The 27485-nt window shown below is 57.2% G+C and overlaps 2 protein-coding genes across 6 annotated transcripts in view; both read left to right on the top strand.

Annotated features, from left to right (window-relative positions):
* The window catches only part of TMEM108 (transmembrane protein 108), a 296705-nt gene extending 277061 nt beyond the window's left edge, over positions 1-19644 (top strand). For all 3 annotated transcript variants that reach the window (XM_037143879.2, XM_053668973.1, XM_053668972.1), the window contains exons 4-6: positions 2925-4352; positions 12282-12436; positions 17859-19644. In XM_037143879.2, the coding sequence (XP_036999774.2) occupies positions 2925-4352; positions 12282-12436; positions 17859-17981 (1706 nt within the window). In that variant the 3' untranslated portion in view covers positions 17982-19644. The remainder of the gene's footprint in view (positions 1-2924; positions 4353-12281; positions 12437-17858) is intronic.
* A 2144-nt stretch (positions 19645-21788) lies between these two features.
* BFSP2 (beaded filament structural protein 2) overlaps positions 21789-27485 on the top strand; it is a 65411-nt gene continuing 59714 nt past the window's right edge. Inside the window, exon 1 of one of the 3 annotated variants that reach the window (XM_053669449.1) lies at positions 21789-22385. In XM_053669449.1, the coding sequence (XP_053525424.1) occupies positions 21903-22385 (483 nt within the window). In that variant the 5' untranslated portion in view covers positions 21789-21902. The remainder of the gene's footprint in view (positions 22386-27485) is intronic. The other 2 variants (XM_053669448.1, XM_037144061.2) reach the window with 2 other exon arrangements.

Genomic DNA, 27485 nt, shown 5'->3' with positions numbered 1-27485 from the left:
CTGAAAGCTTGGAACTGCCCTTCCCACTGCCACAACATTGAGGTGCCCTTGGTCTCCAGTCTCTGGTTGTACCGAACACATCTGGTGCTTCACCCCAGGAGTTCTCTGGCCCTTACCTTTAACACCAGCTGCCATGGCAGCCACCCACTGGGGGCAGGTGTCACCAGAGGGCCCCTCTCTGACTCAGCCCCATGAGAGGAAGTGACATGTCAGGGACACCCACAGAGCACCTGTGGGTCAGCAGGGATGGGAGCTGCCAGGTAAGGGCTCATCTTCCGTGGATGATTTGGGGTGCATCTGCCTGACCCCTCCAGACGTCCCCAATGAATTTGCGTTGCCCACTCTAATCAGCTCATAACTCGCCCTTGGATTGGTTTTCTGTGTTTCACTCATCACAGCCCAGACCCCCATCACTGTCTCCTCAGATCACTTCCCAAAATAAACTGCCTACACACAAGCCGCTGTCTCCACCTCTCTTTTGGGGGGGAGTTGGGCAGGGGGTCTCTAATGTAAGTCATCTAGGCTACCATACAAAGTTGCCTAGACAGGGAGCTTCAACAACAGAAGTTTGCTTTCTCAAAGTTCTGGAGGCTAAAAGTCCAAGGTCAAGATGCTGACCATATTGGTTTCTGATAAGGCCTCTCCCTTGGCTGCCGAGCTGCCCTCTCGCCGTGTCCTGCTCAGGAATCCGAGTGCAGGTGTGTCTGCAGGCCCTACCGTTGTGGTAAGGGCCTGGTCAGGTTGGGTCAGGGCCCACCGTCCTGGCTCATTTTGTCATAATCACCTCTTCATAGGCTCTGGCTCCAAACACAGTCACACTCTGAGGTACCTGGGGTTAGGGCCCCCACATATGAACCTGGGGGTGCCCAGTTGGGTTCACAGCAACGCTTATATCAAACCAAGGCGCTCAGGAGCCAAACAGAGGCTTATAATGGAATGTCCCTCAAAATATCAGAAGTCTCGATACCAGTTCTTAGACTGTCCCTCTGGTTTAAGCAGCAAGGGAGAGGCTGAACGACCCTGAATGAGGCGGGGCATAGCGGTGCCTTGTCTCTTCTGTGGGTGCAGCTCCGCACCCTCTTCTTCCTCTTTCTGCAGCATCAGAGATGTTCAACCAGGAAAAGTGTGCGTTTGGATACAGCCTGGTTTCATGTACTTCCAATGCTGTGGGGCTCTGAACGTGTCGCTTAATCTCCCTGAGCCTCAGTTTTCTACTCCTTCCTGTGGCTGGAAGGATTAAGTCAAGTGTGAGAGACTGGGCTGGAGCGGGTGCTCAGTAAACAGTTTTAGGGTGTATTTGAGTGAGTGGAGCACACTGTTGATGCATGGGCTGGATCACAAATGAAAGCTTAGAAAACGTAGGTTGTTTAGGGCAAATTGTCAGTCCAAGAGATCATGGGTACTACAGTCTCTGTTGGATCAACTGTCCCTCAGCACCCCCAACCCCTTAATTCACAAGTGCAGGGTGAGGGGGTACCGGTCCACTCCAGAACCCCACCCCACACCTAAGCTGGAGGCGGCCCCAGTGGTGATCCTGGGCCTTGCTTCAAAGGCATGCCAGGAGACGGTTGCCCCCTCTCTGCTTCCTGGAAGCTCACCAGGGCCCCTGCCTTCTCCTGACTGTCCCAGACCCCCAGGGCCCCAGTTCTAGCCATCAGTCCTGCTGGACCGTGAGCAGGGAGGGAGGCTCCAAGAGAGTGACAGGACAGGGACAGATCTCTGCTATGCTGTAGCCGGGGTGGCTGGCAGGGCTGGAGCAGGGGCAGGCAGCAGCCACAGCGGAGAAATAGTTCCCAGTCCGAATGAGGCCCTGGGGGCCGCTCCTCAGCAGGGCATGCCCGCTCTTTTTAGGCCCTGTGCTGCGCAGGGGTGGCCTGTCTCCCAGTCTGTAGTCTGAACAGACCCCGTGTCCCACATTTATGTGAGGCGTTGTTTTGAAAGACAGGCACCACTGTCATGGTTAGGAAAGTCCACACATATCTAGAATTGTTTTTAAATTTGTTTTCCTTGTACATTTTATGAATGAACTACAAGAATACTACTGACCTTTGGGCAAAATCCATGACTTTCTTTTAATGCTCAAAAGGGCTGCTCCTGTGCAAAAGGTCTGGGCATCAGCAGTGGTGTCCCAGAGTTCAGCGCCGTAGAGAAGGCAGCAGGCACCGACAACAGCCACAAAGCCAGCTGACCTTCCTGGGACACCCCCTCCGGGCTCTGCTCAGTGCCTCACAGGCACCTGGTCTGGTCGCCCTCTTCTGACCCCTGTCCCCTGTGTCTGTCAGTCTCCAGTGGCACTGGGACCTCTCTCCTAGTTGTAGGATTGTTCGTGGATTTGTGCGAGCAAGCTCAGGGACAGAGACTGCCCTGCCGTTTTGGGGCCCTGCTGGGTCCAAGAGAGGGCAGACCCTCCTTAATTGTCAGGTGGGCATGAATGAACAGAGGTCTGTCCGTTTGTTCTTTTGAGAAAAGACATGGGAGCCGGCCAGCTCTGCCCACCTAAGCCTCCCTCATCTGAGCTGCCGGCTTCCCGCTGGTCAAGCTGGCCTTGACCCCACCCTGGCTGCCGAGGGCCAGCAGGCACTCGGAGACCACACGCTACCTCCCATCCCCAGCCCCAGCCTGTTTGGAGAAGTTGCCTTGGGCAGAAGGCTGGTGGCATTTGGGAAAGGCTGGGCCTGGTCACTTTAGCTGCCCCTGGTTCCCCGGGGCTGGTTATCCTCCCGGCAGAGCTGGTGAACACCTACCTAACGGACCTGCCGAACTCCACGAGTCTGCATCTGATGCGGGCCGGGGGGCAGCTCGGACCTCAGGAGCGCTCCCGATGTCCCCCCGAGTCCCTGCACCTCACAGGCTTGCAGGGCAGGGAGGCCCAGGTGCCGAGCCACTGCCTGGGTGTTCACCTCTTCTCCCTGTCTCCCTCTCAGGCTTCCTCCTGACCTTGGCCCTGACTGAAGCACCGGTATTTGCTGCCCAGGAACCATCTCCCAGGGAGTCTCTTCAGGTCCTGCCTTCAGGCACCATGGTGACAGCACCGCTCAGCTCTGCCAGACACTCCTCCCAGACGGCTGCCCCCATCTCCGTGGTGACGCCAAGCCCCCATCCTAACGGGTCCTTCTCACGGGCTGAGGCCCCCGTGGCAACAACACCACCCTATCCAGATGGACACCCTCCTGCAAACACCTTCTCCACCACTTTGGCGACAGCAGCCACCCGTCATGCTGAAGGCCCCCCCACCACAGGGCCCCTTCCTCCTGCCATGGCAACCACATCCTCCCACTCAGAGCGCCACCCCCTGGGGGAGGCTGGGCCCACCATCCTGCTGACAAAGCCGACTGGAGCCACCACCCGCCCCGCCACTGCGCCCCCCCAGGCCAGCACCCGCAGGCCCCCCAGGCCCCCAGGCTCTTCCCGAAAGGGGGCTGGTAGTTCTTCACGCTCTGTCCTGCCTGCGCTCGGTGGCCACTCCGGAAGAAAGGAGGGCCAGCAGGGAAGAAACCAGAGCTCCACATATCTGGGGCAGAAGCCGTCCCTGGGGAAAATCTTTCACTTCTACAAAGGCAACTTCACAGGCTCGGTGGAGCCCGAGCCCCCCAGCCTCACCCCCCAGAGCCTGCTCTGGGACTTCTCCTCCTCGCCACAGACCCAGGCAGCGACCACAACCAGGGCGCCCGGCAGGACCTTATGGGCGCCAAGCACCGCCCCCTCGGTGCGCACGGAAGACAAGCCCGGCCTTAGCAGAGCTGACCAGGGGGGTGGCCCCACCTTCACCAGCCAAGGGGGGGCACCAGGGGCCACAGCAGCCTCAGGTGCCCCTGCCAGTCCGCAACCCACCCCAGTGCCTTCTCAGCGCCCCCGTGCTGACCCACGCGGCGGCACCGGCCACAGTGACTCCTGGCTGGCTGTCACCCCTGGAACCAACAGACCTCTGTCTGCCAGCTCTGGGGCCTTCATGGCCGCCACGGGGTCCACCCAGGCTGCCTTCGATGCCAGTGTCTCAGCCCCTTCCGAGGGCATTCCTCAGGGAGCATCCTCCACAACACCCTCAGCCCCGCGGGCCCCGGCCCGCCCCCCCGGGGTCTCAGAAAGCACTGTTTCCCCAACTGAGGAGGAGGCCGTGGCCACCCCCACCGTGACCAACAGGGTACCCAGTCCTCTCTCCACAGTCATGTCCACGGCCACAGGGAACTTCCTCAACCGCCTGGTCCCTGCAGGCACCTGGAAGCCTGGAACAGCAGGGAACATCTCCCACGTGGCCGAAGAGAACAAACCCCAGCACAGAGCCACCATCTGCCTGAGCAAGATGGACATCGCCTGGGTGATCCTGGCCATCAGCGTGCCCATCTCCTCCTGCTGTGAGTGCCCGCCCTCTCCCGTGCCCCCTCCCCAGTCCCACCTGTCCCTGGGTGGTGTGAGCCGCACAGTGTGGACCTCACCTCTGTCTTTTGCTGCCACTGGTATTGGCAGAGAAAGACTCTCCCCAGGTGACCAGCGCCTCCTCGCTGCTGCCTATCACTCCTTTAGTGAGGAGTCGACAGGCAGGCTCCCTGATGTCTCCATAAAGATCCTGACATAATCCCTCGGCACCTCTGGGTGCCGTTTATGTCTTGCCCAGGTACCTGACCCCAGACTCTTCGAATGTCCCCGATAACTTCACAGGAAGCCTCACTGATCTCAGCCTCAGCCCGCCCCCACGCAGTTACCACCCAGCTTCGCTCCGAGGCTGTGCTCCTCACTCACTGGACAGCCCATCCGCCCTCCGGGGGTTACCCAGCTCTCCTGGGGGCCCGACATTGGCCTCCTTGTAGTGTTTCCTCTCCGGTCCCAGGCCGTGCCCTCCGAAGCTGCGCAAAGCCAGTCAGTGTGCCAGCCCCCGAGAGGTTGGCAGTGGCTCCCTCACGGTCAGCCTCCTCTTTTTCCGAGCTGCTTGTCCCTGTGCCTGCAAGTCTCTCCACAGGACTGCATGGCACTGGCCTGCCCCCTGCCCCCTGGGTGGTCTCCAGTTTATCGTTGCTCTTAGAAGGGACAGGACAGTGCTGCCCATTCACCCCATTCAGGCAGCACACACTGGCGTCAGCTCTGTTGGCTGTACGTACAGACTGCCGCATCCCACCATGGGCTCACCCAGGCCTTTAGAGGGATGACACCCAGAAACTTCACAGGGCGTGTGAACATCGGGCAGGAGGTGCACGCCTTTATGAGAACATGGTCTCTGCTTGGCACTGTACTCCCACAAGACCTTGTTGATCTGGATCCTGGATCCTTTCCAGGAGCCGCCCCTCGCAGCTTTCTGTCTCCTAGTGGAGAAGCAGCGCAGACCTTCCACGTCGAGGGTGCGGCCTGCTTCTGCCCCGGACCTGGTTCAAGGGCAAGTGCAAAAGCTTGCAGTTGCCTCTTTTCTTGTTTCATTAGGCAGCTCTGTTGTCTGTCCTGGAAACACACACATACTCGTAAAACTGTGGTTGCCCACTTCTAAAGCAGAAGAGTGATAATGAGAAAATATTGCACTATTAGCCAGTAAATAATTGATAATGGTCATATTGGAGAAGTGACCACATGAGAGACAGTGTTCTAACTTTCCACTCTTTCTGAGTGTCTAGAGGCTTTCATTCACAGAGTGAGTTCCCATGATTTTTAATCATTCCAACCTTAAAACAGACAAGCCAGAGGAATAAAATAAAAGAAAGAAACAAGTAAATACGCTGTGCAAAGAACATACCTTAAAGGGGGGGGGAGTAAATCACCAGGTAAAGTGACTTGCCCGGGGCCCCAGTCACGGAAGCGTCAGTCCGGATCTGGTGGCAGGGTGTCTGACTGCGCACGGCTCCTCCTGGGTGCCCACTGTTACCAGGCACTGTGCCAAGCGCCAGGGAATCAGAGGCCGAGATGAGGCTCCCCCACTCCCAGAGCCCTCTGCCCCCGGGCTTCCTCTTCCCCTGGCCTTGATGGCACAGAGTGGATCTAGCCTTTGCCCCCTACAGGCCACACGTGGGTTTTGCAATTCTAAAAACACCACTCCAGCCCTTTTGCTGCATATGAGTGTGAGATCAGGTCAGATCTTACTGCAAAGCCAGAAAACCCACTGGCTGCCCAGGCCATGCACGATAATGTCAGCCAGGACCAAAGCAAGGACACGGCCTGGGCCTGCGTCTGGAGAAGGCTCCTGGCAGTGACAGCCTTCGTAAAGGATGATATAAACTGTTGGTCAAAGTGGACTCTTGCAGCTCCTGGGAACCTGCACTTCCACCCTTCTCAGGCCCCGAGGCTCCTGCCTCAGCCCTGGCTGCCTCCACACACAGCTCCCTGTCCTGTGCCTGGCCCCGGCCTCTGTACAGCCGTCATTAACCCTGTGAAGGCCCAGAGGAGAGGAACATTGAGACAATACCTGTGCGGCTGCAGAACACTGTGCCCTTCCAAAGCCCGGGAGCCAGTACACAGTCTGTTTACAGAGCCCTGCCCCACTCTGGTCCTCAGAGGGGCAGACGTACCTCTTCCAGGTCTGAGGGCCCCAGTCACACCTTCTTGGCAATGACTCATATTCTAAAGCTCACTCTGGAGTCCTCAAAGAAGGGTCCCCCCCCCTTCGCCTTTTTGCCATATAGTTCAGCCAGCCCAGATGGTAGCAAAGTACATGTATAGATTTTCTCACATGTGGCTTTTCAGACAGGCCCTGGCCCTGCTTTTCTCCATCCACCAGAAGCCAGACCTCAGATGGCCAGGGCTGCGGCAGGCAGGTGCTCCGGCAGAAGCAGGGGGTGGTCGTGGCAACCGTCAGGCCTGCCCAGATGGGGATCATCGGTTCCTCCTGCCCTCCGGGTCGTGAGCCCCGCCCAGCGGCCTGAGGGCAGATGTGCCAGGACGGAGGAATGCTTTGTCTCTGGAGCCAGGCCTGGGACAGCCGTACATGCAGGGTTTCAGATGGCTGAGGAGCCAGATGGATTGGATCCAGGCCCCATTTGGCTGGGCCAGGGGAGCCATGTGGCTCCTGAGCTGGTCTCTGCTGCCACCAACAGGACGCTCAGAGCCCACCGCCTCCCGCTGGAGCCTCTGGGCCTGGCCGGGAATCGCTGACCATCCCTCCCCAGTGTCAGTGCCCTGGGCTCTCACCAGGCTTCCAGGCCACACCCAGTCTTGAGAATGTCTTCTCCCAGCCTCCGGAGAACACAGGGGCTTTATGGAAGGTGAGAACGGGAAGCCGGGCCAGTGTGCCTGTCTTCGTCACCAGTCCACAAGGAGCCGGGCCAAAGCAGAGCAGCAGGCTTCCTCCCACGCGTGAGGCAAGCGTCCCCGGAGCGTCAGTGCAGCATTCAGAGAGATGCCACATCCTGTGCACAGCGCGGCTCGGCTCTGTCAGCTGCTCTGTGAATGGTTGAATCTGAGTGTCTGTGTGGCCGTTTACTCATAGGTCCAAGGTGACTGTAACTGTATAAGAAAACCTGGGCCGGAATTACTCTTTCAGTGAACAAAATATGAGAGACTGGGACCAGAAGGATTTGTAAACCAAAGGATTGTCTCCCTGGGGCTTATGAACCAGTTGAAGGAGGGGCAGGAGCCGCGGTAGGACAAGGCAGGCTGTCCAGGGTGAGCCACCTCGGCCGCACCAGGGTCATTCGTGCCCAGACTCTCTCAGCTCATCCCTGTGCTTCCCACACAGCGCCCCCTGGTGGGGGGCCTTAGGCTTCTTCAGGCACGTTCCGACTGGCCGGGGTGGGGAGTCAGAGAGTAGGTCGGCAGACCCGGATCCCCAGGCCCATGGCCTGGTGCCGCCTTCTGTACGGAGCCCCCCACTCTGGACCTCCTCCCTCACCCTCCAAGGAGGGCCGTGATTGCCCCCAGCCTGGCTCTCGACCCATCCTTCCCACAAGGGACTCGGGTCACTCATGAACAAAATGAAGGGGCCACCCGGAAGAATGTCAGGGCTCCCTGTTCTCACTAACTTTTCCTCACTTTCAGCTTGTGTGGGTCATCAGAGAGGAAGCCTGGTGCGACAGGAAGACTTGGCTTGGGGACCAGACACACCCGGTTGTTGTGCCTGTGCTCTTGCTTATAACCTGAGAGACTCGGCCAGGTTACTTAACCATCGACCCAGTGCCTTCTCACCTGTAGGAACAGGGCCAGTGTTCACTGTGTTAGTTCGGGCCCCTTAGGAGGCAGACACCGAGACAGGGTTAGGCCTGGGGGAGGTTTACTGGGGAAACGCCTGTGATACGGTGAAGGAAGGGGCTGGAGAAGGCAGGGAGGGCCTCTGGCTGCAGTGCAAGCCTGACGCCTGAGAAAGCCGGGGGCGGGGGGGGGGGGGGGGCACTGGGCAGGAAGAGCCTTGGACTGCAGTGCAGCTTTAAGGAGGTTTCTGATGGGCCATCAGGGGCGTCCCCTGCCCTGCAGGAGCAGACCTGCACTGGTGCCCCTGCTACCATCAGTCGCAGACAAAAGCAGCGCGGCCTTGGCCCAGACACCGTGCTGAGTCTGGAGAGTGGCGGCCAGGGCTGTCCCTGAGCCGTGCTTCCCACGGCAGGAGGTCTGAGCAAAGCATCTTCGTGGCCGCAGTGCCCACTCCGAAGCCCTGCTTGAACGCCAGAGACGATGCTGTGGAGAAGTCACTCAGTAAATGGCGGTGGTCATGTAGCCATTGCTTTGTCCATCTTACTGTTGTGAGGGTTTGCTGTGCATGCTCCACAGGCCATGGAGGGGGTGCTTTCAGCAGGTGTTTGGAAAGGTTGAATCCTCGGGGAGCCTGGAGGATTTCATTTCCATTTCCTGTCACACAGTGAGTCCACCCCAGAGTCACGGCTCTCCCAGAAACGTCGGCACAGGCCCCAGGGCTCCATCTTCGGGTCAGTAGCCCTCCTCCTCCTTCCCGCCTCCCATCTGACCGGTCACGGATGGGTCCCCATGGACATGCTGAGGAAGCAGAGAACCTGCCTAACCCTCACTCCTGTTTTACAACTTGAGGGAACAGAGATCTCCTTGACCCCCTGTGGAGTCTTGGTGGCTGTCACCTTCAGAGAAACAGAGCAGCTGAAGCACTAAATCAGACCGGGGGCGGCTCACACCTTGTGTCTGCCTAGAGCTGTACAGGTGACGAAGTGCCTCGCGTGACTAAGGCACATTCCCTCCAGTGTTCTGGACAATATGGGAGAGCGGGCGTGAGCCCAGGGGTCACAGACACTGGGATCAGGTTCCAGTAATTAGCTGGGTGAGCAGGGTTGTTTTTGTTAACGTCCATGAGCCTCTCCTGTAAATGGGAAGCGTAACAGTCCCTGGCTCAGATGGTCCCTCTGTGGGTTAAATTAGACTGTGAGACGCCAAGGTCGGCACAGGGAATGTGTCAGAGACTCTAAGTCTGGGTGGTACTTTTCTTTCTTGGACAGAAGGTCGGCTCACTGAAGTAAGGACAGTCCTAAGCCAGGGGTGCAGCCTTGGCCTGGCGCCAGCCAAACAGTCACGCAGCCTGGTTCCTTTCCAGGTCTCTCTTGTGGGGGATGCTGGGAGGAGAAGAAGACCCTCATTATTAAGCACCTGTTGTGCACAGCATGCTAATAAGCATTTCGCGTTTGCGCCTAACTTCTCTTACACGCCTGTGAAGTCCATAGCAGTCAGTTTGATGAAGTGACTTTCTTTACCTAGTGTAACGCCTGGCGGAGGCAGACTTGGACCCAGGTCTTCTGGACTCCAAGCCTCTGCTCTTTCTATGGCCAAACCTGCTTTCACTATGTCAGTGAAATGGCCCTGGAGAGGCACTGAGAACTTCTGGGAGAAATGCAGGCGGGACGACAGCACTAATAACACGTGAGGGAAGAAGAGCTGGGAACAGAACTCCCTGTTCCCACCCTCGGGCCGTCCCACGAGAGTGCCAGCCCTCCCCCCAGGACCCTGGCCCTGTGTCCTACACGGACCCAGAACTGGGGGCCAGGGCAGAGGGGACTTGGAGAGAGCACAGGCCTGGGGGGGGGGGGAGGAGGGGTGGGGGGAGGGGTGGGGCCTGGGTTCTGCCACCCGTGCCAGCCTGGGTTCCCAGTCCGTGGTTTTGTTGCATCTAAGCCCTTTATGGCTGCTGTTTCGCCAGCTCAAACGCCCCAGGATATTTCTTTACCACAGTTCCAGGCACAGGGTGGAAAGGTAGTTATGACGAAGAATGAAGATACCAAATATGGGGAGAGGGGCCTGGGGACTTGGGCCAGTCTTGCCATTCACACCTGTGACCCGTGGTGAGTGTACCAGGTGCTCTGGACCGCAGTGTCCTCGTCTGCAGAGTGAGGAGGGGCCCCAAGTCGGGCAGGGCTCTGCTGCTGCCCCACCCCCACCCCCTTCACCAGGGAAGGAAGGCTCTTCAGAAGGAGGGGACACTCACAAAATTTCAGAAGTCTCTACCAGCCAGTCTAAAATTCCTTATAGCTCAAACATTCAGAAACTTCCTTTATATGTCTAAAACTTTTTAAGGAGACCTGGGACAACGGTGAGCAAATTAATCTTTTGATGAAAGCACATTGGATGAAATGGAAACTTGCCAGGTCCCTTGACTTTGTCTGGAGGAGGCCCGCTAAGGCGCAGATGCCCACTGGGAAGAGAGCTGCAGAATCCCTCCTTCAGGGAGAGTCACTCCCACAGAGGCCTGGGGTGTGGGCCCCGAAGTCTCAGCCTGTGCGGGGCCAGCTTTTGCAGCCACCGGACAGCCAACAGCAGGCGTGCAGAGGGCCCCGGTGCTGGCCACACAGGCTGCTGTGGACGGGGTGGCCCTCTGCTGCCCCCTGGTGGCCATTGCCATCAGGGTGCCAGCCTCTGTAGACAGCGCAGCTTGGGACCCTCTCCCCCGAGCACAGGTGGGTGGCACCTCCAGGGTGTGGGATGCTGCCCTGCCCACCCCTGGTCTGGCGTTCCAGCCACCCTACAGGCTCTGGTGGTGGCAGCCTGGACAGGAGACGCCCAGTCTTCAGTTACTGGCTTCTCCCTGAGGGCTCCTGCCACCCTTGTCATTGCATCCCCACTGTGTGAGTCCAGACAGGCCTTCCCTGTTGGCCCAGGTCACTCTGTCCACACCTGGCTCATCAGCAACATCCAAACGTGCCTTCCTCCCCGATCGGGCCCCTCTGGGCCGTGCGGACTGCTGCCTCGGCCTTCAGCACGCTGGTGCAAGGCAGAGCCCTGCAGGGTCAACGGGACAGACTTTGGAGTCCAGGCGATGTCGGGGTTTGTTCCCAGCCAAGCCACTTCACCTCTCTGCGCTCAGTTTTCCTGTCTGTAATATGGGGACCCCAATAGTGTTGAATTCGTGGAGTTAAGTCAGGGATTAAATGAATTCATATTTATAAAGTGCTTGGAACCCTGCCTGGCACATACACTACGTAACTGTCAGTGGCTTCTTTTTATGATGGTGATACTGATGATGATGCCAGAGCAGCTTTCGCATCAGGCCCAAGACCTCTGCCCAGGATCCTGCTCCGTGAGCCTCTGCCTTCCAGGCTGAGTATGGGAACCAGGGCTCACTGGGCTCTGCCCCTCTCTCTGCCCCCGACCACTCACCAGTCCAGCGGGGCCGCTCAGCTCACGTGCCATTCTCTGCCAGCAAGCTCCCATCCCACCAAATGAACATGGCCTTGCCTTGAAGCAGACACCGGGGGCAGCACCTCGCTGCCCACAGATCACTGAAATCACAGGGGGCCTGTGGACACAGCCCCTGAACGCCACTCTGGCCTCATCCTCTACCTCACTCCTGCACACTTGCCCCACCCCCCAGCCTTGCTGCTCCTTCCTCATAGCAAGCTTGTCCCCACCTCGGGCCCTCTGCACCTGCTGTGTCCTCCACCTGGAGCATACCGCCCCCATTCGGCACAAGACTAGCTCCTCCCTACTCTGAGCTCCAAGGTCACCTGCTCAGGGAGGCCTTCTGTGATGGCTCTCTCTCCCCCAGCTCACCTCCCTTGCCCCCCCACTTCGGGCTGTTCTGTTTTCCCTGAACAGCTATCACTAGCTGAACTACCCTCTTCATTCATTGTGTCTGATAGGGACATACTGTTTGACGCCCCCTGCACACCGCCCCCCCAGACACACACTAGAGGGGAAGCTTGTGAAGGCAGGGCAGGCTTGTCTGTCTTTCACCCCAGCACCTGACACAAGGCACTCAGCATAGACAGGAATCTGTTGGACAAACAAGCAAATGAGTGAAGGGGGTAAGTGGCTCAATGTATGACATCGCAGCTGCTCCTGGAGAGCGGCAACTGTCGCTCGGGAATGCGGACTCCGTGCTGGTCACTTCCCTGCCCCTCTAACCTGGGCTCTCTCCGCAGCCGTCTTGCTGACAGTGTGCTGCCTGAGGAGGAAGAAGAAGACGGCCAACCCGGAGAACAACCTGAGCTACTGGAACAACGCCATTACCATGGACTACTTCAACAAGCACGCGGTGGAGCTACCTAGGGAGATCCAGTCCCTCGAAACCTCGGAGGTAACGGGCCCCAAACCTGGGGTGCCCCCTGGACGGGCTGGCCCCGCTGCCGGCAAGACCACGGGCTTCGAGGAGAACAGGGGCGCGTCTGCTCACCTCCTCAGAGCCTGGTCCCCCGGCAGGCAGCCGGCAGCAGTGCACCCAGGGGGCTGCAGGCCCCGCCCCACCTTACCGGGTCTCTACCCAGTCAGGGTCTGTACCCAGTCAGGGTCTGTACCCAGTCAGGGTCTGTACCCAGTCAGGGTCTGTACCCAGTCAGGATCTGTACCCAGTCAGGGTCTGTACCCAATCAGGGTCTGTACCCAGTCAGGCTCTGTACCCAGTCAGGATCTGTACCCAGTCAGGGTCTGTACCCAGTCAGGGTCTGTACCCAGTCAGGGTCTGTACCCAGTCAGGGTCTGTACCCAGTCAGGGTCTGTACCCAGTCAGGGTCTGTACCCAGTCAGGATCTGTACCCAGTCAGGGTCTGTACCCAATCAGGGTCTGTACCCAGTCAGGGTCTGTACCCAGTCAGGGTCTGTACCCAGTCAGGGTCTGTACCCAGTCAGGGTCTGTACCCAGTCAGGGTCTGTACCCAGTCAGGGTCTGTACCCAGTCAGGGTCTGTACCCAGTCAGGGTCTGTACCCAGTCAGGGTCTGTACCCAGTCAGGGTCTGTACCCAGTCAGGCTCTGTACCCAGTCAGGGTCTGTACCCAGTCAGGGTCTGTACCCAGTCAGGCTCTGTACCCAGTCAGGGTCTGTACCCAGTCAGGATCTGTACCCAATCAGGCTCTGTACCCAATCAGGCTCTGTACCCAGTCAGGGTCTGTACCCAGTCAGGGTCTGTACCCAGTCAGGGTCTGTGCCCAGTCAGGGTTTGTACCCAGTCAGGCTCTGTACCCAGTCAGGGTCTGTACCCAGTCAGGCTCTGTACCCAACCAGGATCTGCGTTGTAGTAAGACTCCCCGGGGGCTTTATACAGTGTTCAAGTTTTGGAATCACTGTTCTTGGGACTTTGAGTTTCCAGGAACAACAAATACCCACTAAGGGCCCATTTTGTGGCAGGAACCTTGGGGACTGTGAGGGTGAGAGTTTGCTCTTGGGGCCCCGGGTTCCAAGGTGGGGTTGGGGTGTCAGAACCAAAAGAAACTAGGGAGATCCATGGAGAGTTACAGAGAGCCGCGGGAACCCAGAGGAGAGTCTTCACAGCGGAGGTGCCAGGAAGGATAAGTGGATCTCACAGGTGTCCCAACAGAGGCAGCAGCCTGGGCAAAGGCGGGCATGTGTGTAAGGTGCGGCCGAAGGAAGCGTTTGCCCGGAACACCCATCTGGCCGGCGAGAGAGCTGGGCTGCGCACGCAGGTCCCTTTGGCCTCAGAGTCCGTGCTCTGCCCTCTTGCAGGGAAGGTGGGCGGGGCCCGGGGAGGCGGGAGTGGCAGGTGGACGGGCACAGCCTCCAGTGCCGCTGAATGGGCTGAGTCTTGGCAGCCGAGGCTCACTGGAAGCTTCGGGCTTCGCATGACCGAGTTTTAGGAAGATCGTGCTGATGGCCTGGTGAAGGCTCTCTATTCATGACCAGCGAGTGGATAGGAAGGGTGGTTTAACGGATGGGCGAGTGGACGGGAGGACAGCGAGACTGACTAGAAACGAGTGGAGCCACTGGGCTGCGGCGACGGGGGTGGCCCGGGAGCAGGCGTCTGAGGAATGTCAGTGAGAGCTGAGAAGAGGCGTTGTCCTGGGAAACACTGCCTTCCTCCCCACAGCTTTCTCCCCACAGCAGCCAGGCCGAGCTTTTCTAAACATGTATGCGATCACCACCAGTCCCACGCTCAGAACCCGTCCGTGGCTTCCCGTTGCTCCGAAAGGGGAGGTGTCCTCAGGGCCTGCCAGGCGCACCCGCCCGCCCGACTTCCCAGCCCGGGGCCGGCCCCGCCCTTCTCATTGCTAAGATGCCCTGGGCCTCTCCGCAGCCTTTATCGCACCAAGTTACGTCCACCCCGGGGCTGCGCGCGGGCGCTTCCCTCTCCTGGCTCGTCTTCTGAGCATCGCCTCCTCCGGGAGGCCCGCCCTGACTTGCCAGGCTGGGCTTGGCTCCCCGGTCGTGTTGCCCCAGCTCTGTACACTTTTCCATCACAGCAGGTAGCAGGGTTGTGACCGTATCTCTCTCCCACACTGGGACAGCGGGTCACCTCCGCACTGCTAAGCCCAGGGTCAGTTCTGAGCATCCTCCTAGCTGAACTGCTAGCAGCATCAGCACAGTGGCTTCCTCCTTAAAATGACTCCTCGCTGGCCTCTGGGCCCCACCCCGTCCTGGCTCTTCACCACCTCCCAGCAGCTGCCCCTTGTCCTCTCACAGCCTCGAGTCCCCTCCCACTGCTTCTCTTTCTACTTTGTTTCAAGACTTAAATGCTGTCTCTGCCCTCTGGGCCACCGGTTCCTATCTCTGGCCTCAACATGCCTCCCCACCCCCACCCTAACTCCAGACTCACAAACCCAGCTCCTGCCTGTCAAATGGGCACCTCAAAGTCATGACACCCAAGACTGAACTCTTGGTTTCCCCGTCCCACCTAAATGCCCGGAAGCTCAATGCCAGCGCCTGGCCTCCCACACCCACGTCCAGTCCATCAGCACAAGCTGTTCCTCCTCCCCATGCCCTTGGTCGCCCCTCCACCCCCGCCCGGGCTGCCATCGTCCTCCCAATCCTGGACTGTGGCAGCAGCTTCTGAGCATGGAGGCCCCACGGCCGTCTCACCTCTAGCAGTCTGTGCCCCGCACAGTAGCTGGGTGACCCCTGCAAAGCAGGCCCTCTGTCAGCCGTGGCTCCCAGCCCCCGAATGGCACCTCCACGGGCGGGCCTCTGCCTGCCTCCCCGAGTCCCTCCTGCCAGACTTCCCACACTCGAGCCTTTGCAACCTTTCTGCTCTTCTCCGAAGTGCTGAACTTACCCCACCCTGGAGCTTTGCTCTTGCACAGATCTGAACTGCTCTGACCTGAAATGCTCTACTACAGGCTGCCTCCTCCCTCGCTTCCTGCAGGTCTCCCGTTCCAATGTCACCTCCTCAGGGAGGCCTTCCCTGACTGCTCTACACAGATTAGAAGCCCAGGCTCCACGACCGTGGTTCTCCACTCCCTTCCCTGCCTGATTTTCCTTCAGGGCACTCCTTACCGTCTGCCATGGCATCATTCTGTCTGTCTGCTGGTTTGTAGTCTGTCTCCCCTGCTAGAATATAAGCTGCCTGAGGCAGGGGCCTGGTCCGTTGCGCCCTAGGCTCTATCACCAGCCCCCAGAGCAGGGCCCAGCACTGCTGGGTAGGTGCTCAGTAAATGTTTGTCACGTGAACAAACCACAGGTCTTGCTCATGCTTTACCCCCCCTTCCCCCAGCCCAAAGTGGATACTCAGTAAAAAATTTCACCTGAAGGACAGACAGAGGGATAGGCTTCCTGAAGGCACTGACGTGCGCATGGCCAGTGCACACTTGGTGTAGCAAAGGCCTGAGAACCGCTGTAGTAAGTGAAGATGGGGAACTGGGCAGAGGGGCTGGCCCCGCTCTGGGTGTGGGCTGCGGACCCCTGAACTCTAAATTTCTCATATTCTCTTTGCAAAATCGATCAATGAAAACCAAAGCCAGAGAACAGCACTTGTGAGTGCCCTGCAGAAAGGGCCAGATGGGCTCCCACTCGGGGACAAAGCCTGAGGCTCTGGTAGAGACCGGCCACCAGCTCAGGGTCAGAGTCAGAGCTCGAAGCCCAGCTCGGCCTCAGAGTGGATTCGATCTGCTTCCCTCCCAGCAGGGCTGTTCCCCGAATCTGCTTTATTTAGAGGGATGCCAGTTTCTCCAACTCTCCCGGCACACGTAAGCACCACAGATCACCCCCAGAGTGACCACACAGCCACGGGGCACAGTCCACTGCTATCTGCAGCCCCGGTACGTGCACTCACTGCCTGCCGTTCGGCTGGCAGCCTTGGAGGCGGCCAGGCGCTGAGTCTGAGCAGGTTCTCGGGCGCCAGCTCCCCTTCCCGGTGGGTGGGAGCAGCACACGCAAGTCTGGGCCGTGCGGGCAAAGTCATGATGCCCAAAAGGCTCCCGGAAACGTTTCCACACTTCCTTTCCCTCTTCCTTCCCTGTCTCTTTCTTACCTAAACTGTCTCCTGAATAACTTTCTCTTTTTCTCACACCGAGCAGTCCCCACGTGGTTCGCCAGGTGAACACCTGCTGCGTGAGAAATTAAAATGACAAGGCAGATCCCAGTGTCCCAAGTCCCCCCCACAGCTCGCGCCAAAAGCCCTGTGGAGAAGCATTCCTATCCCCTCCCTGACGTGCCACCCTGTGTCCGCCCCTCGGATGGGCGCTCAGCTGATCCCTAATGTTGAGGGAAATCCTTGTCTTCAGAGAAGACATTTTACCAACAGACAGCCTTTCTTCCTTTATCTCTTTCTTCTCCGTAAAGCAGTAAATACTGCTCAAAAATTGTATGTCTCACTTAAAAACAAACTTCGGAGAACTCACTGTGGCTTCTTAAAGAGACTGCATCTAAGCAAGTCTGTCCTCAACCAGTCACACCCGGGCCTGAGTCTGAGAACAGCCGTTCAGACGCCCCGGGCCCTGGATTGCCCATTTCTGGGCTTGTCCGCCCTGGGGCTGTGCCCACAGACTGAGTGGGTCACTCCCCACCTGCTGCACCGTCTCAGAGATGCAGAGCCGTTCACCTCCATCCCATCGGGTGCTGGCAGAAATGGGGCAGGGATTCCGACCAGGCTCTGGGAGGGTTGGTGGGGGAGGAATCAGCCCTGGGAGGCCGACCCGTGGGCGCCGTGGGCGTTGGGTATGCCAGGGAGGAGAAGCAGCAGGGTCTCCCAGAGGGTCCGTGAGCGGGGCGGGAAGGAGGTTCTGGGGCCCGAGTGGACCGGGCTGGCCTGTCACGGCTGTGCGCCACCCAGTCTGCGGGTCCGGCATGGCAGGCCCTCGACTTTGACGGGGAGACCACTACCATCGCCGCACACCCCAAGTGGGGTGATTCAGGCAGCAGGGACTGTTTTGGAAGCTGCTATAAAAATCTGAAAGAGCAGAGAGGGCTCTGCACCTCAGCATTGGCAGTGAAAAGGATGAGAACCGTTTGCGTCGCAATCACAAGTGTAAACAATTACCCAGCAGGTTCGTCTCTTTAAGGACGGCCACCTCGTGCCCTGGCTGTGTGGCGCGGTTGGTTGGAGCGTCTTCCTGTGCACCAGAAGGTTTCAGGTTCGATCCCCAGTAGGGACAGGTACGGGGAGGCAACTGATTTATATTTCTCTCCCACATCGATGTTTCCCTCTCTCTCTTCCTCCCTTCTTCTCTCTAAAATCAATAACTATATCCTCGGAGGAATTTTTTTAATTATTAAGAAAACGGCCCCCTCGGGAACCCAGGCAGCTCACGCCACCTCCTCCCTCTGTCTCCCCAGGACCAGCTCTCGGAGCCCCGCTCCCCGGCCAACGGCGACTACAGGGACACGGGCATGGTCCTCGTGAACCCCTTCTGCCAGGAGACCCTGTTTGTGGGGAGCGACCAGGTGTCCGAGATCTGACTGCAGCAGCCCTCGCTTTGCCGCCCCCTACCTTTTGTCTCTGAATCATAAACATACAAATATATATTATGAATATAATCTTTGTGTAACCCTGACTTAATGAGAAACACATCAGCTTTTTTTTCCCCCTAAGAATTGTCAACATCTTTTTTATAAGTGTGGTTTAAAAAAAAAAAACACTTTACAGAACGGTCCGTGGCTTTATAAAATAAAGGTGTTTCTAAGCAAAGCAGTTTGCATTGGTTGTTCTCTTAATAACTGTCCTTGAGCACTTGGGGGTCCCGGCAGCCCCCGGCAGGTGAGGGGGTGTCACATGCATGGCCCTTGAGTGATTCTTGAAGCTCAGGTTCCTCTTGATTTTGTGTGACCCCTGCCCCCACTCCCCACGCACACCGGTGAAAGGCCACCGGGGGCAGGAGGACGGCAGATCTCCACACTAACGCAGGAAAGGGGACAGGTCAACCCCCAGCGAGGAGCCCCCTAGGGCCTCACACCGGCACCATGACTGTCCAGGGTGATTCCGTCCGGGCAGCCGGGCAGGACCAGCAGCCCTCTGGAATCCGTGAAGGTCATCCGCGTCCTGAGGCCACGTCCCCTGACGTCACGCAGCAGGGACCTTGGCTGTGCTGACCACGGGACTGCCTTCCCCCGGTGAGGAAAGGCCCCGCTGCAAGCCCACGCGCGTGCTCTGCATCACCCGAGTCTGCACCCAACACCCGTGCCTTCCTCCGGAGAGGGTCCCACGCGGCCCCACTGCAGGCTTGAGGATGCTCGCCCTCCTCAAGGACCACGTGCTTACGGGAGTCCAGCTTCGCTTCCTCGAAAAGCCATCGGACTGTGTCCCTGAGGAACGTGTCGTGTAAGAAGCCTCCGAGTGTGGAGCTGCCGTTTTCTAAGTCGTCCTCTCTCGACCCCATAGAAATGGGATTGCCCAAGCAGCCACTCAGGAGAAGACTCGGGACGTCCTCTCCAGCACTGCAGACCCGCGTGGGGGTCAGCAAATGGACTCGCCACCCAGCTCTCATTCCCGGTGCCCCTTCACGGCGCCCGCCACCCAGGCTGCAACCCGCTGGGCTAGCAGGGGGTCAGACCCTCGGAGACAAGAGGGGCCCCCAGAGATGGCCGCTTCTCTGTTTGCTCCCCCGTAGGTAGTGGCCGGGACAGAGATACTGCTTTAACACTTCCTTTCTCTGAAATAAAAATAGTTTGATAGTATATATTTTGAATATAGATGTTCTTATAGTCAAACTGGGAATTGAACTTGAATGTTGATTCATATGTTTATGTTGTTGCTGTGGTCTTTTTACCATAACTTCTTTCTTCCCACATTTCCCTTTAAAAAAAAAAGATGGCCTTCCAAAACGTGTGTTCTCAGTGTTGTACAAACGTTCGTAACAGGAGTTCGCTGGTTGTCTCTCTCTAAACTCTGCCGACCACAGAGAAGCAGGTCCCGTGTTGCTCTGAGATTCACTTTCCAGTGTCTGGTTTTCCTCTTCATCGTAACCCTCCCGTTAGCCGTGGCATTTACCATGTCGACGTGTGTGTGTGTGTGTACGGGGAGAAATCTGTTTGTAAACTAAGATTTATATATAATATATGTAACAAAGGTACATATGTTATATATACCTACGTGGATGTATGACTTATTTTTCCTTATCGACAGAATTCAGCTACCATGTCTATATAAATAAACTTATTTTATTAGCCAGAAGATGAAGTTTGCTAATCCATTTTGCTTTCTTTTCATTGTGAAAATAACTCTCAAGTCTTCCTCTAGTGCAGACACCACCTAAGAGCCTCCTGTATTTTTTTTTTAATCTACTTTGATGGTTCAGGACATCTCCTGGGAACTGATGAGCTAAGAGGATTAGCAATTTACTATTTGATAAAACAAATCCTTTAAAACACGTTAGTGATTACTCCAAAAGGGAATCATCCCTCTTCAGGTCTCTGGACTCACTGGGGTCCAGCCCCCCCTGTCCCAGAACGCAGGGCTTCACTGTGCATAGCAGAGGGCCGGAGAAACCTGAGGTTAACCCGGCTGTGAGAGTTATCATTCTACAGAGGATGGCAGTATCCACGCAGCCTTTGCAGACAGCTCAGTAGCTTGAAGCCTTCACTTAGCCTTGAATGGTAGGCACATCCTGGAATTTGCTAGAACACAACTCATGGGGACCCAGACAGCGTCTCCTGTCTTAGTGTGTTGTGGTAACACAGGCCCCGGGGCTCCGGGGCCCCGTCTGAGTAAAAGAGGAACACCACCAGCCTTTACTCGATCGAGTTGCTTTCTTAATCTGTCAGTCATATAACCAACATGGATATTTATACAGTACGTGTCATCGAAAAAAGACAAAGTAGAAGGGAAAAGGAGTCATGGTGTCCTGATCGGCAAGGAAGAGCACAGAGCATTCCAGGAGGCGGCTGGGTTTTAAACTCTGCCCGTGTGCCCTGGGGTGGAGGCCTGCTCTTGACGGTGGGAGACGGGATAAGTCACTGGGTGAGGGGTCAGAGATGCCGTCTCATCCCAGCTCGGCTGCTTTCGGAACATGGGACCCAGGGAAAGTCACTGCAGCTGGCCGGGTCCTCATCACATAAGGGGACAATAACCAGTCGTAGGACACACAATGATATTTCTAGAGCTGTACCATGAGCAGACAAGTGGCAGGGCCTGTCAGCCTCCCCCCCCCCCCGAGGTTGCACCGAGAACTCAGTGCAACACGGTGCGGAAACCGTGCCAGGCACTGGGGAGGGCTCAGCACACCCTCGAAGGTGACACCCTGTCCCTACTCCCAGAGGGGTGTCCCTGCGTCGCAGGATCTGGAATAAATACCTGGCCTCCAGGTTTGGTTACTTGGTTTCTCCAGGGGAAAACTGGATGGCAGTGACTCGTAGGTCCATTCTGTCCCCTGGGGGCTGGAGGTCCTTTCCGAGCCCGGAGCCGTGCCGGCGAGCTTCAGTGGATCCTGGGGACAGGGATCAGAACCCAGGGAGTGGCATCAAGTCCCCACTTGGGGCGCCTTTACGGAGCTTACGGGAAACCGCCTCTCTCTGTTCCATTCATTCATTCTCTGGCAGGTGGGCAAACAGGTATATAGGGAACAGCTAGAGTGTAGTAAGTGCCCAGCATGCGTGGGACCTGGATTTGCCCAAGGCCCCTAGAGAGTCAGAGCCCAGGCCAGTGCCTGCAAAGTAAGGCCCAGAGAGGTGAAGCACTGTGGCCAAGATCACACAGCTAATGGCAGTTTTCTTAGGGGAAGAGGTGCTGGGGAGGGCCCTGAGGCTGTTGCCAGGACTGAGGGGGCATGAAGGAAGAGCAGGCTTGGTTTGCCTCTTGAGACCCTGGGGCTGCCTCCTGCCATGGTTGGTTTCCATCTGTTTCCATCCTGTTGCCTGTTGGAACCTGTGGGCACATCCACACCTTCACACACATGGCGCCTGTGAGGATGTAGGGAACCCTGAAAGTGGCCCTGGCTCAGCCACTCTCTGCACTTGGGATCTGAGCCTCAGTTTACCCTTGGAATCAGGACTGCTGCAGTGAATCATGGAGGAAAGGCTGCCTCGGATTTGGCGGCGTTGAGGAAGTGGGGCTGTGAAGTGGGACTGCCTAACGTCGGCCACGCCCTTTCTCAGGTACTGAAGTGCACAACCCCCCCACCCTCCCCCACCACCAGTAGAAAGCTCTGGGAGTTCAGGCACATGACCCTGCAGAGAATGTGCGAGCGCCTCTCTGCATGCTGCCCTGGACGGCCCGGTTCTCTCTCGGCTCAGTGAATGATGGAAGCTCATGGAAAACAGCAGACAAAGCTGGTACCGGGGAGCTTCCAGAGAGGCCCATGACCGGGCCACGGGGACGCTGGGGCTGGAAACCAAGAGCCACTGGACTCTGTAAAAGCACCAGGCTCAGCACAGGCAGAAGCAGCGATGAGCTCACGGCCGGTGGTGGTGGATGTGCCCACCAGCACCGGCATGTCCCTCCAGAGACACAGGGCATCCTTCAGGGGAACTCGGTCATTGTCCTCCCTGCATAGCCCCCAGGCCTCCAGGACCAGTGCCATAGGTGGCCTCGTCCGAGCCCCCAGGGTCTATGTAGGAATGGCGCCCAGTGGATACGCGGGCGGCCTGGTAGCCCGGGTGACCCGCCGAGCCATGGGCATCAGCAGCGTCTTTCTGCAGGGGCTGCAGAGCTCAGGCCTGGCCGTGGCACCCGCTCCGAGCCTGGAGAGGGACCTCGGAGCCGTCGAGGACCTGGGGGACTGCCTGGTGGAGTACATGGCCAAGGTGCATGCCCTGGAGCAAGCCATCCAGGACCTGGAGGCACAGCTGCGGATGCACCTGGAGAGCAAGGCCGGGAGCTGTGAGAAGTGGGGCGCCCTCAGGGCCTCCTGGGCCAGCAGCTGCCAGCAGGTGAGTGCCCGTCCCAAGGGCTCTGCAGAGGGGGAGGGGGGACGCTGGCCGCTGCCTGCTGCTCGTCTCTGGGAGGCCATTAGCCAAGAGCACACAGGCTGAGGTGGGGGCAGGGGGTCAGTGCTCTGAGGCCAGAGAAACTGACCATACCCGTGCCACACACAGGAATGACAGTAATAACAGCAGTGATGACTGCCGTTGACCGAGGTGTCCCAGGGGACACCACATGAGTCTCTCGACCGCAGTCTCCTCTAGTGTCTAGAGTGTGCTGTGCGGCCTGCCTCTGTGACCTTCATGTCAGGAAAGGGCATTCACAGCCACCCTCAAATGGAGTGACACTGAATGGATGTAACGCTAAAAACAAGGGACAAGTGACAATGGTCCTGTATCCATCCGTCCTCACACTGTCCAACAGAAACACAAGCCACAGAGATAATGTCCAAGTTTCTATTGCCCACAGTAAGAAAAAGAAGTAAAAAGAAACAGGTGATGTTAATATTGTATCTTATTCAACTCAGCATAGTTTAGGCGTGACTCCCACATGTGATCAATATAAACAGTAATGAGACAATTTACCTCCCAACAGAACTTTTCACAATGTTGGAAGCGTCCTGTGCCCACACTGCCCATCCTGGCCGCCACCAGCCACAAGTGGCTACTGAGCACTTGAAATGTGGCCGGTGAGAATGAGCCATTGAAATTGTGGATCTCATTTGATTTTTGTTACTTTAAATGGCCACATGTGGCTAGCGGCTGTCTTATTGGCCAGGGCAGGATGCAGAGGTTTCCTCTCCTCCCTCACTTGGTCAGGACCCCTCTCAGGGAGGTTTCTGCAGAGCTCCCAGCCCATCCATCACGTCGGGCCGGCCACCGGGGGCTCTGGCACTGGGGCTCCAGCCAGCACGGCACAGCTCATCTGTCTCTGTGTGGGTGGCTGCCTTCTCTCCTCCCCCCACCAGACATACCGGCCTTGGGGTCCCTTGCGTCTAAAGCAGACTCTCCCCCAGCCAGGACCTGCCACCTCAGACCCCCTGACCCCTGGGGCCCCGCACACAGCCCCCCAAGGCAAGGTCGCAAACCTTCCTGTGTGCGTCTTGGTGATGCTGAACAGACACACTCAGGGCTCCCCTCCCCACCCCCACCCCCCGCCATCCCTTTCATCCCAGCATGCTGCCGCTTCACTGTCAGTCAGTGTCCAGCTGGCAGCACAGGACATGCCACGCTGTCCTTCCTGCTTTGCCCTGGAGCTGCGGTTCTTCTGGCGTCCAGCTGGGTGGAGGGAGGGCCGGCTGAGAACAGCCTGGGCCTTAAGGCCGCCAAGTCGAAGGCAGCCGCCCCTCCACGACTGACTGCGGCCGCCCCGATTCCAAATGCGTGCCCTGTAAACCACCCGCACATCCCTGCACAGGCCAGATTTCAGCACCCGCAGGACGATTTCTTGCATAGTCTGGTGCACACAGACTTTTCACAAGAAGTCAGGCAACCCAGCTCTCGGGTCGAACAGCGCGGCCACGGAACTCAGCAGCTGCTGCCTCAGTCTGGCTCTAACAGGCCACAGGAGCCTTGGGCAACTGGCTCAGCCTCTCTGGGCCTCAGTTTCTCACCTGTAAAATGGGTATAATAATGCCACGGATAGTCCAGCAAATCTGTGGGTCAGTAAGTTAGATGGTTCCTGCCTTCAGGTGGACTGCAGGCTAGACACCATCCAGGGAGGGCGGTGTGGCCCCGGCACCGCAGGGGAGAAGGCCAGGTACCAACTCGTTCACCCCGACACAGGTCATCAGAGTCCCACATGAAGGCCATTTCATTTTAAGTGGCTGTAACTGACATCCCAGGGATGAAGCCAGAGTTCTCTCTCTCTCTTCTTTTTTGTTTAAACAAGGACTTGAAGGTACAGTTAAAGCTGTAAAATGGAGTTATTTCTGTGTCACACAGAGTAGCCTTCCAGCCATATTAATATCTGTTCCGTGACAACAAAAGAAAATACTACACATTTGAGAAATAACACATGATTTTCTTTTGTTGCTATTGCAAAACTGACCGACGCTGCCCGCCCCTCTCTGGGCCCCAGCATGTGTCTGGGAGACGGCTTTGCTGGCCCCTGCCCTCCCTGCCCATGTCCCCACCCAGTCACCACAATGACCTCTTGGACACGTGGGATATGACTACACTGTGTTGCTGCCCCAAACCCTTCTGGGCTGGCCGTCAGCGACTGGACACCACTGAGCCCTGGGCTCAGTCCACCCGGCTCTTCTGAAGCCAGGCCTGTGTCTGGGCCACACCAGCGCCCCCTGCTGTTGCTCTGTGATACTTTCCTGCTCCTTCTGTGACTTCATGGCCACCTGCACCCACATCCACCATGCAGCTACCCTGTTGTCCCGTGGTCATGTACATGTCCACCCTTCACCCACTAAGCCCACTCAGGCAAGGACAGATTGTCCCACATAGGGAGGGGACTGAAAAGACACAAACTGGGAGTCAGGTGAACTGATGTTTGGGGGTTGACTCTGCCACCCATAGCTGGGTGACTTTAGGTCAGGTACTTAACTTCTCTGGACCTGTTCCCTCGGCTGTGATTTGGGGATCAGGATCACTGTATCTATGTTGCAGAATGGGTAGGGAGGTAGCTGAGTGCAAGGCGCCTGTAAAATCAGTGACTAAAAGCTCAGGAAGACCGTGTCCTTCCCAGTGTTACAGGCACCTAGAGCCATGTACACAGTGGATGCTCAGCCAGAAGCTGATCTTCCTTCCAGTCCTGGTTCTCCCGCCAACTCGGACCAGGCGCTCCCCTGCCCCATGTCCCCCTTTCCCCATCTTCAGGATGCACGATCACATCCCAGGGTCATTGTGAGCAGGAAATGAAGTGCAGAAAGGGGCTTCAGGAACTGTGAGCTGCTGTGGGCATGCAAACAGGCCGTCCAGAGTCAAAGCGCCAGTCCCCTGGGCTGGACCTCCGACCAAGGACTTGCTGCCGGAGGCCACGCCCCACCCTCGGGGCCTCCACCCTTAACAGCGTCCTCCTCCCAGCAGCCACAGGGACCTAGCTCCCTCCTCAGCCCAGTCCACCCCCAGATGGAAGGCTGCACTTCTGGCTACTCAGAAACGACGCCCCTCCCCCTGGGAGTGAGGCCCACTGCCTTCCTGGGACGCACAGCCAGCCGGTCCCCCTGTGCGTCAGGGGCCAAGAAACCAGTCCTCGGGGTGGGGGGACCTCTCCCTCGTCACCCACTGTGTACCTGTGAGAGCCCTGGGAGAATTGGGCTCAGGGTCAGCTTCACAGGCGTGTGACCGCTACAGTCCTTTACAGCCCAGTGCTCGGGGGGCTGAACTTGGAGTTTAAGGCTCTGCAGTTGCCATCTTGAAATTCTTAATAACTGCATGTTTGAATGTGTGTTTTGTAAGTGAAGTCGATGGGACTGTGTCTGTGTGTCAGGGACTTGGAACCTCAGTTCAGACAGGCCCCACCTCCTATTTCCATACCACAGGGATGAAATCAGCAAAACCCAGACTGTGGGAAACTATAGGACTGAAAAGGCCCCATCTTTTCAACAAGTAACAATTACAGGGTGGGGTCGTGTGCGGAGACATGGAGTGGAGAAAAGTATAAATGGAAAGAGACTAAGTGGACACACCGACCCTTTGACATGGACTTTATTTGAACCATTAGTCAAACTAACTTTAAAAAAACAGACTAAACATGAGGAAAGATGAACTGTGCACTTAATGATATTGGGGAATTGTTACTAACTTTTAGGTGTGAAAATGGTAGTAAACTTATGTGATTTTGTAAAATATCTTTACAACTTTGCAATACACACTGAAATATCTGAAAGAGAACGAATACTGTATGTAGGATTTGTTCAAACTATTCTGAGGCACAGTGGGAAATTGAGGGGTTTAGGTGAAATACAACAGGCCTTGGTTTGCAGTCATGGAAGCTGGCTGATGGGTATATGGGAATCTACTACCCCAGTCTCTCCTTTTGTGTAAGTTTGAACTTTTGATAACAAAAATGCAGATAGAATTTCTACCTCATAGGGTTGGTCCATTATTTACACATAATGAAATTATGTTTGTAAATTTCTGGGTGTCTAATCAACACCCAATTAAAGTCTGCGGAATAACCCTGGAGATACAGACATGAAATGAGTGGTAAAGTAACAGTGTTTTCCTACAAGCATTCATGAGTTGCTCAACCCACGCATGCGGCAGGGGGTCAGGAAAGAGGTGAGGCCTTGCCTGGTCCTGAGCAAGGACAAGGAAGCCGAGGTGACAGGTGAGACACCAAGAGCCAGGAGATGGCCCTCCTGCCCAGGGCCCAGCACAGACGAAGGCCAGGAGTCGAGACAGGGCGTCTGCGAGGCAGTCTGCGTGTCGGGCAGAGACATCCAGCTAAGAGAAATCTCACACTGGCCACTTGTTAACATTGGCAAGAGGGACTTTGTTCAGGCCACTGTGGTAACAGGGAGAGACTGAGTTCAGAACTGAGCTCCACTGCACGGAACCAAAGGCTTTGGAAACAGAGGGGTGGGCTAAAAAAATGTTGAAGGAGGCTAAGAGGGGGCGGTTTATGCGATTAGGCCATCAGTGTTTGTTCACGGAGCTGATCCGGAGGAGAAACCCTCTTCCCGTCTTTCTGATGAGAGCTCAGGGAGCTGGATGCCCACCGCAGCCAGCGTCACCGCCTCCCTGGGAACTGGGGGACGGGGGGCTTCAGCGCAGATGCCTGCGTCTCACAGCCCGGCTCCCAGGTCCCTGAGGACACGCTCTGGGGCACAGGAGACGTATCTGAAAGAGGCAGAGGAAGGATGTATGATTCCAAGTTTCCTAGAGTAACCGCCCCAGAACAGGGACGTCAGGGGCCTGTGGCAGGTTCTGACTGGAGTAAACAATAAAGTCTTCATGCAGCTTGGGCTTCCTCCTGTGGCGTTAGAGGGGGCCAGGCCATCTAGGGCCCTGGTCTGCAGCTGACAGAGCTGGGCCAGAGCTCAGTCAGGTCCCTGCTGTTGGGGGACTGGATGGCATCGTTTATGCCAAGAGTTTTGTAGTTCTCCCCACTGTGTGCCCAGAGGCCCCAGGTCACTGCCTGTCCCCACCACC

This window comes from Artibeus jamaicensis, unplaced genomic scaffold (assembly GCF_021234435.1).
Source record: "Artibeus jamaicensis isolate MK-2021 breed Jamaican fruit bat unplaced genomic scaffold, CSHL_Jam_final contig_519, whole genome shotgun sequence".
NCBI lineage: Eukaryota > Metazoa > Chordata > Mammalia > Chiroptera > Phyllostomidae > Artibeus > Artibeus jamaicensis.
The sequence above is the reverse complement of the archived record's forward strand: the minus strand, read 5'-3'. Positions and strand labels throughout refer to the sequence as shown.